General features: G+C 44.5%; 1 protein-coding gene across 1 annotated transcript in view; it reads left to right on the forward strand.

The window, feature by feature from the left end:
- PEAK1 (pseudopodium enriched atypical kinase 1) overlaps positions 1 to 15,037 on the forward strand; it is a 248,378-nt gene that overhangs the window by 182,958 nt on the left and 50,383 nt on the right. Inside the window, exon 7 of the mRNA XM_027768913.1 lies at positions 878 to 4,134. Within this exon, the coding sequence (XP_027624714.1) occupies positions 992 to 4,134 (3,143 nt within the window). The 5' untranslated portion in view covers positions 878 to 991. The remainder of the gene's footprint in view (positions 1 to 877; positions 4,135 to 15,037) is intronic.

Here is a 15,037-nt window from a genome sequence, read left to right on the forward strand (position 1 = left end):
AGGGGTTGCCTTCGTGTCCCCTCCCCCTGGGGGGTGATTTCTCACTGCCTCTTCTTTCTGTGGCAAGCACATGTGCCCTATGACATAGATAGATAGATAGATAGATAGATAGATAGATAGATAGATAGATAGATAGATAGATAGATAGATAGATAGATAGATAGATAGATAGATAGATAGATAGATAGATAGATAGATAGATAGATAGATAGATAGATAGATAGATAGATAGATAGATAGATAGATAGATAGATAGATAGATAGATAGATAGATAGATAGATAGAAATATTAATAGAAAGAAAAGAAGAAGACCTATGGAACCAGCAAATAGCGTAATGGTTACATCTCTGGGCTCCCATGTAGTTGACTGTGGTTCAAGTCCTGGACCTGGCTTAAAACTCACACCAGGCATATGTGCATGCATGCTCAAAATCCTGAGAGGAGAAGGGATTGCTTCATGGCCATCCCCACAGGGGGTGATTTCTTGCTTTCTGTCTCTCTGGCAAGTGCATGTACCCTATAGCAAAAAATTCTCTCTCTCTAAAAAAAAAAGAAGATGAGTTGTTAGAAAGATTGATAGATAACAGAGTGCTATCGAGCACATTTCCAGGAGAGGAAGGTCAGACTATCATTGACACAGAGACATCAAGTCAAAGATTATATGTGGTTTGAAAAGAGTGCATAAAATTATGGTTAAAAGACAAATTTTCCAAGGTGCTGATTGGCCAAAAGGGAGACTATAAAGTAGCTAAATTAGTTCATCTTTCAATGTGTTAATTTAAGAAAAAGTTTAAGAATAGAGATAGTTTTGTTAAGTTACTCGTATTGGTGAGCCACGTAGTGTCTCTTCCATTCACTTTTTTTTCTCCTCTGCAGACTGAGAATCCTTAGAAGAGCTGCTGTAGCACAGAGGGGAGGTGAAAACCAACGGACGGAAGTTTTGCCATGCACTGAAGGAAGAGCATTGCCTGTGAATTCCTATTTTTAAAAATGTCTGCTTGTAACTCCTTCACTGAACACGTGTGGAAACCTGGTGAATGCAAGAATTGCTTTAAACCTAAAAGCTTACACCAGCTCCCCCCAGACCCTGAGAAAGCACCCGTCACCCATGGCAATGTGAAAACTAATGCCAATCACAGTAACAACCACCGCGTCAGGAACACCGGAAATTTCCGGCCTCCTGTGGCTAAAAAACCCACTATAGCTGTGAAGCCCACTATGATGGTGGCAGATGGGCAGAGTGTGAGTGGTGAGCTTAGCATCCATGAACACTGCGAGAATAAGCCTGTCGTCGTGGGGTGGAACCGAAACAGGACTGCCTCGAGCCAGAAACCACTGAACAATAATAATGAAGACGATGTTGAAGGATTTAGCCACATGCCTAAGCCTTATGGCACTAATGAGAGTGCAAAGAAGATATCGAATAACAACAACGGACTCACCGAAGTGTTGAAGGAGATCGCAGGCTTGGATACCACCCCTCAGATACGAGGAAGTGAGACAGACGCCAGAGAAACGTTCTTAGGAAGAATAAATGATTGCTATAAGCGGTCCTTGGAAAGAAAGCTGCCTCCGAGTTGCATGACAGGTGGGATGAAGGCTACTCAGGGCAAGCGTGTCATTCTGAGTGGGAGCACAGAAGTGATCAGTAATGAAGGGGGTCGGTTCTGTTACCCAGAGTTCTCCAGCGGTGAGGAGAGTGAGGAAGACGTGCTTTTCAGTAACGTGGGCGAGGAGCACGAGAGCTGGGACGAGAGTGATGAGGAGCTGCTGGCCATGGAGATCCGCATGAGAGGGCAACCTCGCTTCGCTAACTTCCGGGCAAACACTTTGTCCCCTGTTCGATTCTTTGTGGCCAAAAAATGGAATACCGTCCCCCTGCGAAATAAGTCTCTGCAGAGAATCTGTGCTGTAGACTATGACGACAGCTATGATGAAATCCTAAACGGGTATGAGGAAAATTCTGTGGCCTCCTATGGACAAGGAAGTGTTCAGAGCATGGTGTCATCCGATTCCACATCTCCAGATTCTTCCTTAACGGAAGAGTCTCGTTCTGAGACAGCCAGTAGTTTATCCCAGAAGGTTTGTAATGGAGGAGTATCACCTGCTAAGCCAGCAGACGCTAAGGACATGAAGGAAATTGAGCCCAACTATGAAAGTCTCTCTAGTAATAACCAGGAGACAGACTCATCACAGGCTTCCAAAAGTCCAATCAGAGTTCCAGAGACACACAAAGCAGTCCTTGCCCTCCGGTTAGAAGAGAAGGATGGCAAGATCGCTGTGCAAACCGAGAAGCAGGAAAGTAAAGCCTCTGCAGATATCGGCGGGCAAGCAGTAACCATTAACCTCGTCCCCGTGGAAGAGCAAGCGAGGCCCTACCGAGTTGTCAACCTGGAGCAGCCATTGTGCAAGCCGTACACCGTGGTGGATGTGTCGGCAGCCATGGCCAGTGAGCACCTCGAGGGCTCCGTCAGCAGCCCCAAGACGAAGGGCGCATCTTCTACTCCCAGCTCCCCAGTGACGTCACCTGCATCGACGCCAGGACAGATGAGTGCCCATTTCCAGAAGTCCAGTGCGATCCGGTACCAGGAGGTCTGGACTTCCAGCACCAGCCCACGACAAAAGATCCCTAAAGTGGAATTAATTACTGGTGGAACTGGACCAAATGTCCCTCCGAGGAAAACCTGCCACAAATCAGCACCTACTTCACCCACAGCTACAAACATTTCCTCCAGAACCATTCCTGTGAAGTCACCCAACTTGTCTGAAATCAAATTTAATAGTTACAACAATGCTGGCATGCCACCTTTTCCGATCATCATTCATGACGAGCCGACCTACGCTCGGAGTTCCAAAAATGCCATCAAAGTTCCCATCGTCATCAATCCCAATGCGTATGACAATCTAGCCATCTACAGAAGTTTTCTGGGAACAAGTGGGGAACTGTCAGTGAAGGAAAAAACCACGAGCATAATAAGCCATACTTATGAAGAAATAGAAACTGAAAGCCAAGTGTCCGACGCCACCACTGCCAAAGCCCCCGAGGGTCCCCAAGCCAAAGGCTTTTCAAACAGCACAGAGCGGAAAAGGGGCTCGGTGGCTCAGAAGGTTCAGGAGTTCAACAGCTGCCTCAACAGAGGTCAGTCTTCACCACAGAGGAGCTACAGTTCCAGCCACAGCTCGCCAGCCAAGATCCAGAGAACCACTCAGGAGCCCACGGCCAAGGCAGACGGCTCCCCGGACTCGCAGGCGGCAGGCGGCAACAGCTCCCGGGAGAAAGCAAGCACGGTGCTTTCTCAGATCGTGGCTTCCATCCAGCCCCCACAGTCTCCTCCAGAAACACCTCAGTCTGGCCCTAAAGCTTGCAGTGTGGAGGAACTTTATGCCGTCCCCCCCGATGCCGATGCTGTGAAGAGCACACCTAAGGGTACACCTGTCAGGCCCAAATCGCTCTTTACCGCCCAGCCGGGTGGTGAGGCGGAAACACCTCAGGCCACCGAAAACCCTACCACCAAAGTGCAGAAAGATCCCCTGGCAAAGCCAGTCACCTCCCCGACCCCCAAATTAGTGACCAGTCCCCAAAGTGAGCCACCACCTCCCTTTCCCCCGCCACGCTCGACCTCCTCCCCTTACCATGCAAGTAACCTTTTGCAGAGACATTTCACCAACTGGACCAAGCCCACCAGCCCTACCAGATCAACAGAAGCGGAGTCCGTTTTGCACTCTGAAGGCAGCAGGCGTGCAGCTGATGCGAAGCCCAAACGCTGGATATCGTTCAAAAGCTTCTTCCGCCGCCGGAAAACAGATGAGGAGGATGACAAGGAGAAGGAGCGAGAGAAGGGGAAACTGGTGGGCTTGGACGGCACGGTCATCCACATGCTCCCCCCACCTCCAGTCCAGCGCCATCACTGGTTCACAGAAGCCAAAGGAGAGGCCAGCGAGAAGCCAGCCATTGTCTTCATGTACAGGTGCGACCCTGCCCAGGGCCAGCTGAGCGTGGACCAGAGCAAGGCTGCGGCGGACCAGGCACCAGCCCCAGAGAAGGGCAGGGCAGAGGACGCGTTGTCCCAGGGCCCGGAGAAGAAAAAAAGGAGCCATTCCTCCCCATCACAGGTTCCTAAAACACTTCTCAGGTATGTTAAGTAGACGGGCAGAATACGGGGATTTTTAAAAACACATTCTCGGGTGTGGAGTTTTTTATATCTTCTAAGATTGCCTACGAGCCATTTCTGTCTGTAAGTAGCACTGTGTGGCCATCATCCATCTTTATAACTACATTCCAAAATGAGAGTATTATTAAAGTGATCTTATTGCACTGAACGAGGTTTATGGCCCTGGATCTTTAGCTAAAGTAGCCTGCTGCATTCTGGTGAATGCAAAGGGGCTTTAACATAGAAAAGCAAATCCAAAACACCTTAATAACAATAAATAATATGTTGTTTTGAAATGCTACGATAGTGTGAGGAAGAAACAGGAGCAAATGAATAAATGGTGGTATGTTCTCTCCCTTGCTATAAATGAAATAAAACTCCTCAAGCAATTCTTTTTGGCTTTACCAAGGTGATACTTCAAATGCATTGCTTTACTTTAAGGGCATATTTGTTTTGTTTTTTTTGTTTTTTTGGTTTTTTTTTTATTGCTTTCTCTTTCTGTCCTCTTCCCAAGTGATGTTGGAGAAGTGAGTGGGGAGAAAACAAGTTATTTATAGTGATTTAGCACGTAGGGAAATAGGAGGAATGGTCATGAGATTGCGACCTGTTGGTGTGACCCTCAGTTCAGCTAGGGTACCCACTTCAGTGCTGTAGGTGACAGTTCTTAGTACCTTAAGAACTCTTTATGGATCACCTACTTTGCACAAGGCACACTCACAGATTTGTCTCAGATTCTTACAACGCCTTATAAGTTAGCCATATTCTTCAGATGAGGAAACTGAGAATCAAAAAAGTTAAAGATGGGCCTGGTTCCTTCTTTTTTTTCTTTTTTAGGTTTGTGCCATAGGGCACATGAGCTCCCCAGAGAGAGACAGAGAGAGGAAAAGTGAAAAATCACCCTCCTCCAGGGGTGATGGCCACGCCACAGTCCCTTCTCCATTCTCCTCTCAGGATTTTGGGGCACACATGTACACGCGCCCAGCATGATCTTCCGGGTCCAGGACTCGAACCGCAGTCAATTACATGGGAGTCCAGCGACATAGCCATTATGCCAGCTGCTGGTCCCAAAATTGTTCTATTTTTCACTTGTAATCATTTATATAAAGTTATGTTTACGGAGACCAGCAGATGGTGTAATGGTTACAGCTCTGGACTCCCATGTAGTCAAATGCAGTGTGAGTCCCAGATCTGGAGGCTTTAACTCACACTGGGCACATATGTGTGTGTGCCCAAAATCCTGAGAAGAGAAGGAAGGAAAAGGGATTGTGACATGGAAATCTCCTGTGGTTGATTTCTTGCTTTCTGTCTCTCCGTCTCTCTCTGTCTCTCCATGAGTATATGTACCCTATGACAAAAATCTCTCTTAAAAAAAAGTTATGTTTAGGAAGCCTAAACTTTTCTTTCTCACTTGTATTTTAAAACAGAATTAATGAACTGCTAATAGAAACAAGGAAATTTTATCTCATGTTTATGACAAATAGGATAATTTCCTTATATGGGTTTTCAAAAAGTTCACAGAAGATGTGTATTATGAAAAAATTAGGCAGCGATTTCAAGAGTTTTTTCACTAAAATAAACTCATGTTAATTCCATTTTTTTCTTGAGTTTTTTCAAGTACCTTTGTGTTGTTATTTTAAACATAGATAAGCTCTGAGTACTTTGTTTATCTGATTCTGAATCCTTCTGCCTCCTGACTTACTCTAAACCTTCTCTGGCCTGGCCTTCTTTCCAGCAGACTGCAAATGGATTCATGGGGCATATTTCTCTCACCAGTTTTTCATTATAAAAGTATGAATAATAATGAACACTTTGGGGACCAGCAGTTGGCGTGATGGTTAAAGCACTGGACCCCCACATGGCTGACCACAGATTGAGTCCTGGACCTGGCAGCTTGCTTTCTCTCTCTCTCTGTAGTAATAAATAAAATTAAATAGGTAATTCTTTTTTTTTTTTTAGATGAACACTTAAGGCCTTTCACTTTCCTAGCAAAATGGTAGGACATTTTATATGTATTCTGTACTAAAATGAGCTCTTTACATACCTCCGAATAGTCATCAAAATGCCAGCAAGTCCTTGTTTTTGTTAAGGCCATGTAATAACAAAGCAGCTCGAATAGTGGTAGTATATTGCTGGGAAGAACAGTCTTTCGTTGGTAGTTGAAGTATTCCACGGTAATGTACTCAATGATGAAATGTTGTACTCTGGCAGTAATCAAGCTCATGTAGGGCAGGTTACTGTTTTATTTAGAAAAGAGGCGATTTAAACTGCACACGGTTGGAGCTACCTAGGAGGGAATGGCAGGTAGTTCTTGCAGATCAGTGAATGGCTTTCTTCGTAATGCAGAGTGGCTGTGCTGCACTTATCCACAGTCTGGGAGGCAGAGCTGAGTGGCACGGCCGCTCTTCTGTGCACCTGGACTCACGCCTCTAGCTGCACACCTGTGGGCCTGAGGGCCGCCCAGGGCCTGGGCCTGACAGGCCTCTCACTGCACAGCTTACACTTTCACAGATTTGGCTGTACGTAGGCCAGGCCTATCTTTCCCATTTTATTAGTATTTTAGAGGTAACAGTCTGAGTTCAAATCGCACATTTACTTTGCCTTTTTGGCTCTCACCTTTGACCAGGATTCATAGTCATCTGGAAGGCTGTTAAAACAGAATGTTGGTCTCCAACCCCAGAGTTTCTGCCTCAGTAAGTCTGGGGCGAGTCCTGATAATCCGTCCTTCTAACAGGTCCCCAGATGATGCTGCTGCTGCCGGTCCTTGGGCCACAATCTAGAACCTTGTTCTCACCACCCTTCTGAAGATGCATACTAGATAAAGCAGCGATTAAACTCTTGTTAGAGAGGCACTGAAATTTTCACATAATGTTGGAGAATAAGTAGAAAGAAAAAAACTATTCAGTAGTTGTGTTTTTAAGTTTGCCAGAGGACAGATGCACTGGCTGGGGAAGAAAGAGAAAGAGAGAGAGAGAGAGAGAAGCAAGAACCCCCATGGGGCATGGTCTGCTGCAGTCCCTTTTCCTCCATCTCTCCCTCCCCTGGGATCATGGGCACCCACATGTACCCAGTGTGCTTCTCAAGCCACCTGGTCCAGGACTCAAATTGCATAGTCGGTCACATGCAGTCTGACTGCCTCAACCAGCAGGCCCCCCACTGGCCTCAATAGTTTGTTTGTTTGTAAAAAAAGGAAACTTTAGAAAACTTTTAAACACTAGTAGGTGGGCCAGTGCGTGAATTGGTGGTTGAGGCATTGGATCCCACATGGCCAATTGCATGATTTGAGTCCCAGAGCTAATGTCCTAAAAATTGCACCGGGTACATGTGCATGCATGCATGCCCAAGATCCCAACAGGAAGGAGAAACAGAAAAGTGATTGCGGCATGACTGATCCCTATGATCCCTGTGGAGATGATTTCTCACCTTCTCTCCTCTGTCTTTCTCTCCCTAGAGAGTACATGCATCCTCTGCCAAAAAAAAAAAAAAAGCATATTGAAAAATAGACACCATTTGCTTTTTCGGTAATTACCTCATTTACTTGGATACACCATTGGTATTTACTTGAAGCAACTTTGAGAGGAAAAACATTACTATCAAATGTCAACATTTGTGTTTCCGGCTTGGCGGCAGTGTGATCATTAAATTGCCATCCCACGGCTGGGAACACACTGCTGAAAGAAATGAAAATGCAATATTTCTATAAGTCAATGACAATTTTAAACCCAGACTGTATGTAGGGAATGAAGAATAAAAAAACACTGTACTCAAGGCTAGACCCCACGCTCTGAAAGATGAGGGACTTTATGGAGCCTTTAATTATAGGATTAGACTAAGTCGTTGCCAAACTCATTTACTTGACTATTCAGGAGACATAAATTGAACCATGTATGTGCCACTGGGCCCTGGAGCAAATAGAGGAAAGGATCATGGCCACACTGAAGTAGTGGGCCTGGGTTCTCAGTTGTCTGTCTGGCCTGCAGTGCACAGGGCTATGATGGTCTTCCCACATAGCATTCGTTGAGGCTTTCATGAGAAGACATGTGAAGGACTTAGCACAGGGGCTGGCACAGGTTGAGTGCTTTAAATGTTAGAACCCCTCTGCCCTCGATGTGGTACGTGTCCCACCCCTGTAGGTGCAGAGTCGGGGAGGGGGCAGCAAATGAAGCAGGACATATGGCTGGAAGGGGATGATAGTCCAGGAGATCGAAAAGAAACGGAATTCGCAGAAGGAGAGAGTGGACTGGTGGTTCCCAGAGGCTGGGCGAGGGGAGGAAATGGAGGAAGGGAAGGTGTTGGTCAAGGAATAGCCTTTGTGAGCTACCACGTAGGGTGGTGACCCCTGGGAATAACAGTGTATTATATATTTCAAAATTGCTGAAATGGTACATTTTTAACATTCTCACCACACACACACACACACACACACACACACAAAAGGTAAGTAGGTAAGGTGGTAGATATATTCATTAATTTTAATCTTTCTACAATATGCGTGTGTATGTGTGTATATATCACATTATACCCATAAATATATATTATTATTAGTTAATTTTAAATTTTAAAAAATTATAATTTTCTAGAGGGCACATGCACTTACCAGACAGAGGAGAGAGAGAGAAAGTGAGGAAGCACTCTCAGTGGGGAATGGCCACGCCACGATCCCTTCTCCATTTCTTCCTCATGTCAGGATTTGGGACACACATACACACGTGCCTGGAGTGTCTTTTAAGCCACCGCGTTCAGGACTCAAACCACAAAGTCAACCTTATGGGATCTAACCACCTTAACCTCAGCTACCTGCTAACTCTAAAATTGATTTTAATGAAAAAAAATAGTCTAGTGGTTTGTAAAGTATAGTCTATATAAGGTCAAATAGTGACCAGGCAGAAGTCACTATTTTCTTAGTGTCAGAAAGTTCATGGAAAATCCATATTATTCAACAACAAAAAAAATCCATCTATGCGGGACCAGCAAAGAGCATAATGGCTATGTCACTGGACTCTCATGTAGTCGGCCACGGTTCAAGTCCCGGACCTGTCAGCTTAAACTCACACCAGACACATGTGCGTGCATGCCCAAGATCCCGAGAAGAGAATGGAGAAGGGATTGTGGCATGGCCATCCCTCCTGGGGAGTGATTTCTCACTTTCTGTCTTTCTGTCTCTCTCTTTCTGGTGAGTGCACACGCCGTATAGCAAAAATCTCTCCAAAAAAAGAAAAAATGAAAAAAAAGCCATGCATGCATCTCAAAATTTTTTGCACTAAAATAAACTTGTATTTAATATTTTCCCACAAACTTTTGTTTTACATTTTGCCAGAGTGATTGCCAGAAACAGAGAGAGACAGGGAGACAGCGCCCCTCATCGGGCATGGTCGTGCCACAATCTCTTTTCTTCCATTTCACCCTTCTTTGGGGAAACTGGGGAAACCTGCCATATTTTTCGTGCTTCTGGGTTCAGGATTGAACCATGCAGTGGGCCGTATGGAATCCAGCTCCCTTAATCACCAAGTCATGGGCTGGCCATTCCATAGACTAGCTAGCCCTAGGATTCTTTTTTAAAAGCCAACTTCACTTTAAAAATGTCTTTGCTGGTACTGGCTCAGTAGTCTAGTTGTTAAGGGATTCCACATGGCTAACTGTGGTTCGAATTGTGGCCTCAATAACTTGAAAAATATACCCTGTGTGTGTGTGTGTGTGTGTGTGTGTGTGCCCCAAACCCTCATAGGATGGAGAAGTAGAAAAGAAAGCATTATGGCGTGACCATGCCCTATGTGGGATGGGGGTTGGTGCGCTTTCTCTCTCTTGCTCTCGCTCTGTCATGCACGCTTTCTCTATATCTCTCTGTGGCAAGTGCATGTACTCCCCGGCAACAAAAATATTAATAGTGATGATGTTTTTGATAAAATAGTAAATTTTGTTAAATCTCAATCCTTGAATGCCTTTTTTTAAAATCTGGCACGATGCGATGGGAGGTGCACAGAGCACCTGGGCTACATTCTGAATATGATGGTTGTCTTGGAGAAAAACATCCGTGTAGGCTGCAGTTGCAGAGTTTGAGCTGCAAAGCTGAATTAGCCCCCTCTTTCATGGACCGCCTTGAAAGAACAGTCTACAGACTAACTGTACTTACTCAAGCACTAGTGCTTGGCAAATGCTTTCTCCAGAACATATATAACAAGCCTACTATTTCAAGGAAAACAACTGTATTCATTGTCATTGATAAAATCCAAGCTCTCAGGACCAGCAGATGGCATATTAGTTTGTCACTGGATTCCCACAGGGCCGACTGTAGTTCGAGACTCAGACCCAGTGGCTTGCAATTCAACCGAGCACATATGTGTGCCTGCCCAAGAGGAAAATGAAGGAGAAGGGATTGTGTGGCTGCCCTGGGGGCTGATTTCTCACTTTCTGTCTCTCCCGCGAGTGCACGAGCCCTATAGCAGAAATCTCTCTTAAAAAAATTTTTTTTAAGTTCTCTAGCAAAAATATAAGAATTTTTTAAAAACTTGCATATGTTGAGACTGGTAGGTCACATGGTTGTTGGAGGCACTGGACTCCCACATGGCCAACCACAGTTCAAGTCCTGAACCTGGCAGCTTCCTTTCTTACTCTCTCTCTTTCTTTGGTCAAAGTAAAATACATAAATAAATAAATAAAGTTAAATAATTCTTTTAAAAAAATAGAACTTGGGAACCAGCAGATCGTGTAATGGCTATGTCGCTGGACTCCAATGTAGTCAACCGCGGTTTGTGTCCTGGACCCAGTAGCTTAAACTCACGCCGGGCACATGTGTGTGCATGCACCAAGATCCCGAGAGGAGAATGGAGGAGAGGGCATCACAGCGTGGCCATCCTACCTGAGGGGTGATTTCTTGCTTTCTGTCTCTCTGTCTTTCTCTGTCTTCCTGGTGAGCACTCATGCCCTATAGCAAAAACCTCTAAATGAAAAAAAAAATAGAACTTGTATATGCTGTGATGGCCTTGACAGCTTTCTAGGAGTTAAACAGTTTTCTGATGAGATAGGTGATGAGATTAGCAAGAGTTTTTTAATATCATATAATGAAACTTGTCAACATTTGGAGGATCTGCATAACTCAGTAAACCAGTAATTTCCAAATGACCTGATGCATTGTATTACAAAACTATGCAAAAAGTAAAAGATACATTCAAACCACAAGATAGACCAATGAATTTAATGTAACTGAGTACAAAAAGATACGGTTTAAGATTCTGTTAGGTCGTCAGAAAAGTCCTGCTCGTTTTTGCATAGAAAAACATGTCATGATTTTTACTGCGACCCAGTACATTGCAGCTAACCTTTGAGAAACTACTAATCGGGCCAGCTCTGTGGCCTACTGGTGAAGGGAGCTGGCTGTCACATGGCTGACCACACGATTGGAATCCCAGCCTAGAGTCTTGAAAAGCATGGTGGGTGCATGTGCATGTGCATGTGTGCCCAAAATCCCAAGTGGATGGAGGAGTATTGCAGTGTGACCACACCCTAGCAGGGGTGCTTTCTCCCTCTCTGTCTCTCTGTCTCTCTGTGGCCAGCTCATAGGCCTTCTGGCAACTTAAAAAAAAAAAAAAAAAAACAGAAAACGAAAAGGCTCCAGTTTCCTACTTATAAATATGAAAAAGACCAGATTTTGTTCCTCTCCTCAAAGAAACTTATCACAGCAGATTGAATGCAGAAGCAAATCTTCAAGAATTCAGCTTCTTAGATTAATGCAAATATTGAAGACATATGAAAAAAATTTAATTTATGTGAATGTTTGAATTTTGGGGCAGGGGTTTGGAGGTAGCAGGTAGCATGATGGTTAAGGCGTTGGATTCATATGGCTGGCTGCACAGTCAAGTTCTGGCCCCACAGCCTGAAAACAACAGGCACATGTGTGTGCACCCCTAAAATCCAAGACAAGAGATTATGGTTGGCCATCCCCCTGAGGGGTGGTTTCCCACTTTTTTCCCTCATTGCAATCACATGTGCACTATAGCAAACTTAAAAAAAGAAAAAAGTTTTTTTAAAGAAATGATTTAACAGGGGGGTTGGCAGATGGCATGGTGGTTAAGGGTGCTAGACTCTCACATGGCCAGTAGATGAAATTGTGGTTCAAGTCCTGGACTTGGTGGTCTGCTTTCTCACTTTCCCTCTTTCTCACTATGTCCCTCTCTGGTAAAAAATACATACATACATACATGCATAAAATTAAGTAATTCTTTTAAAAAAAAAATGAAATGATTTAATAGGGGCTGGCAGGTGGCGTGGTGGTTAAGGCGCCAAACTCCCACATGGATGAACACCAGGCAGCTTGGTTTCTCAGTTCCTCTCTCTCTCGCTCTCTCTCTGTGGTCAAATTGAAAAATAATCATAAATAAAATAATTTAAAATTTTTTAAAGATTTAATAACATTTTAAATATTCTATTTTTAATTTTTAGTAGAAGTAATGCCAGATACAACCCACACAAACAAGCACCTTTGTGGTTTTCAGTTTTTTAAAAATATAAAGCAGTCCTGAGACCAAAAGCTCCGATCCCTGGCGAGACAGTCTTTGAAGAACCTTGCATGATATGTACAATAGAAATATTTGGCCTTATCTTGTAGATTCTGTAGAGGCAACAGTTTTTAAACAGCAAAGTAGCATGACTTCTGAAACTAATATCTTTTCTGGCTCTAGGACTGGAAATGGACTGGAAGGTAGGGAATCAGTACGTCAAACTTTGATGAGGGAATCTATCCATCGGCAGCAATCCTGTGCCTAGTTTGGCTCAAGAGAAATTAATTTGGTGGTTAGTTTGGTTGGTGCCAGTTGAGAATTTCTCAGCTGTCATTTTTAAAGCAATATCTACCCACCTACAGCCTCAGTACCTCTTTGGCATCCCAACATGGGGGATAATATTCCATAATGGGAAAAATGCAAGCCCTGGAGTCAGATAAATCTGAATTCTGGCTTTACCACCGAGTAGATGAAATTTCTGATGTAACCACCTGAAATGACCTCCTGATCTTTAACCTTTCTTTTTATAACTGTACCACCCATGAACACATCATGCTTCTAATTAGCAGAGACTTCCCCTTATGTACTCTGGAATACAATTCAAGTCTGGTTTCTTTAGGACTCCCAGAACAGCTCAGGGATTCAGCTCTGTCTAGCACAACTGGGATTCCGTCCAAAGCCAGCCAACTCCTGATGGTAACAGGCAGATGGATCTGGCACTTGTCTGCTGCCTGAGGAACGCTATTCAAATGCTGTCCATCTGGGAAACCTTCCTTTATCCTTGCAAGGCCTTCCTCGTCATCTCAGGAACCATAGAACTAAACTCTATTCCTCGGTAATCTGGGTGTCCCTCTGGGAACCCTCTAATCCATACCAGGGTTCAACTATAGACTGTGAGTTGGCAAACTAGGGTCTCAGAAGCCAAATCCAGCCTGTGACTCATTAGTGTAAAGAACATTGTAGCAGAAAACAGCCATTCTCATTTTTTACATGTCATCTGCAGCTACCTTCATGCTACAACAGCAAGGTCAAGTGGCCGCAACAGAGACCACATGGCCCACAGAGCCTCAAATATTTACCATCTTTCCCCCTCCTTTAAGGTTTTTGTCATAGGGTGCATTTATTCGCTGGAGGGGGTCAGTGAGAGGGAAAGTGAGTGATCACCCTCCCACCCCGGGGGGTATGGCCATGCCACATTCCCTTGTTCTCCATTCTGCTCCTGGGATTGTGGGGACCCATGCACATGTGCCCAGCGTGATTTTCAAGCCACCAGGTTTGGACTCAAACTGTAGCCAGCCACATGGGAGTCCAGCGCCTTAACCACCTGCTGGCCCTCTATCTGGTCCTTTAAACAAATAGTTTGCCGACCGCTGGACCAAGCGGTATTATCGGATATGTCCGTAGCTATCAGGCATGCTATTGGCCTGTAGCCTTCTAGCCAGACACTAGAACAGTTCCGTACTTGCTAAAGTAACCAGAATCAGAGTCTCTTCATATACATAGATATATTCGCATATAGTATGGAAAACAAAATCCAAGCGCTTCCTGGACTATGATAAAATGGATCCTTCTCTCTGGAAAATTCAGTTTAAATTTGAATTGTTTTAATGCTGATGTTCCAGTTATATCTTAATTTTCATTATCTCTACTTTTTACTAAGAGAATCCTACCACAGTCATCTTTTCATGCGTAGGACTAAACTGGCCCCCAAACATTAAATTTCTGCTTTTCATAAAGAAAAAAAAACATTGGAAACAGAAGCTAAACGTAGCTGCCTGTTCTCCTGATCACATGTTCTTTTGCTCCGAAGAAACTTCTGGACTACCAGCATTTAGAAGATCACATCTACATTTGCTGTTCCTAAAGTTTAGATAAGCTCATGAAGTCCTTACTGTTGAGTGTTTAAATAAATCTGTTTTAGGCAAAACCGATAAATATCTTACTTCATTCTAATCACAGAGTGATGTGGAAAAGGTTATGTTTCCAGGCATCATGACGGGGGAGAGCCTCAGAAAGCCTTGTCTCTGTCTTCCTTTGCGAGGTGATGTAACAGCAGAGAAGTGAACTGACTTGCTTGCATGTGTCCCAACGTGAAGAATCAAACTGACCCGCACTTGAGTCAGTTTTGTGAGTGAGATCTGAGTCTGAAGGTAGCTCCCGGTATTTGTGTGGTGATTCTCACCACACTTGCACTCCCGTTATCTCAGCCAATGGTTTCCTAGTAAATTGAGAGGCACAGGGAATGGTCGACCTTCCCAGAGCCACTCTGCAAGTAGGCGGCAGAGCCAGCCGGACTTCAGAAACTGGTAGGCCCCCCGAGCGGTAGCGGTTTCTGTTGTGTGTCGGGGTGATTGTTGGGTCTGTGGGTCTCAGTGAGCCTCAGCAGGGAGGCA

This window comes from Tupaia chinensis, unplaced genomic scaffold, assembly GCF_000334495.1.
Source record: "Tupaia chinensis unplaced genomic scaffold, TupChi_1.0 Scaffold000078_1, whole genome shotgun sequence".
Taxonomy (NCBI): domain Eukaryota; kingdom Metazoa; phylum Chordata; class Mammalia; order Scandentia; family Tupaiidae; genus Tupaia; species Tupaia belangeri.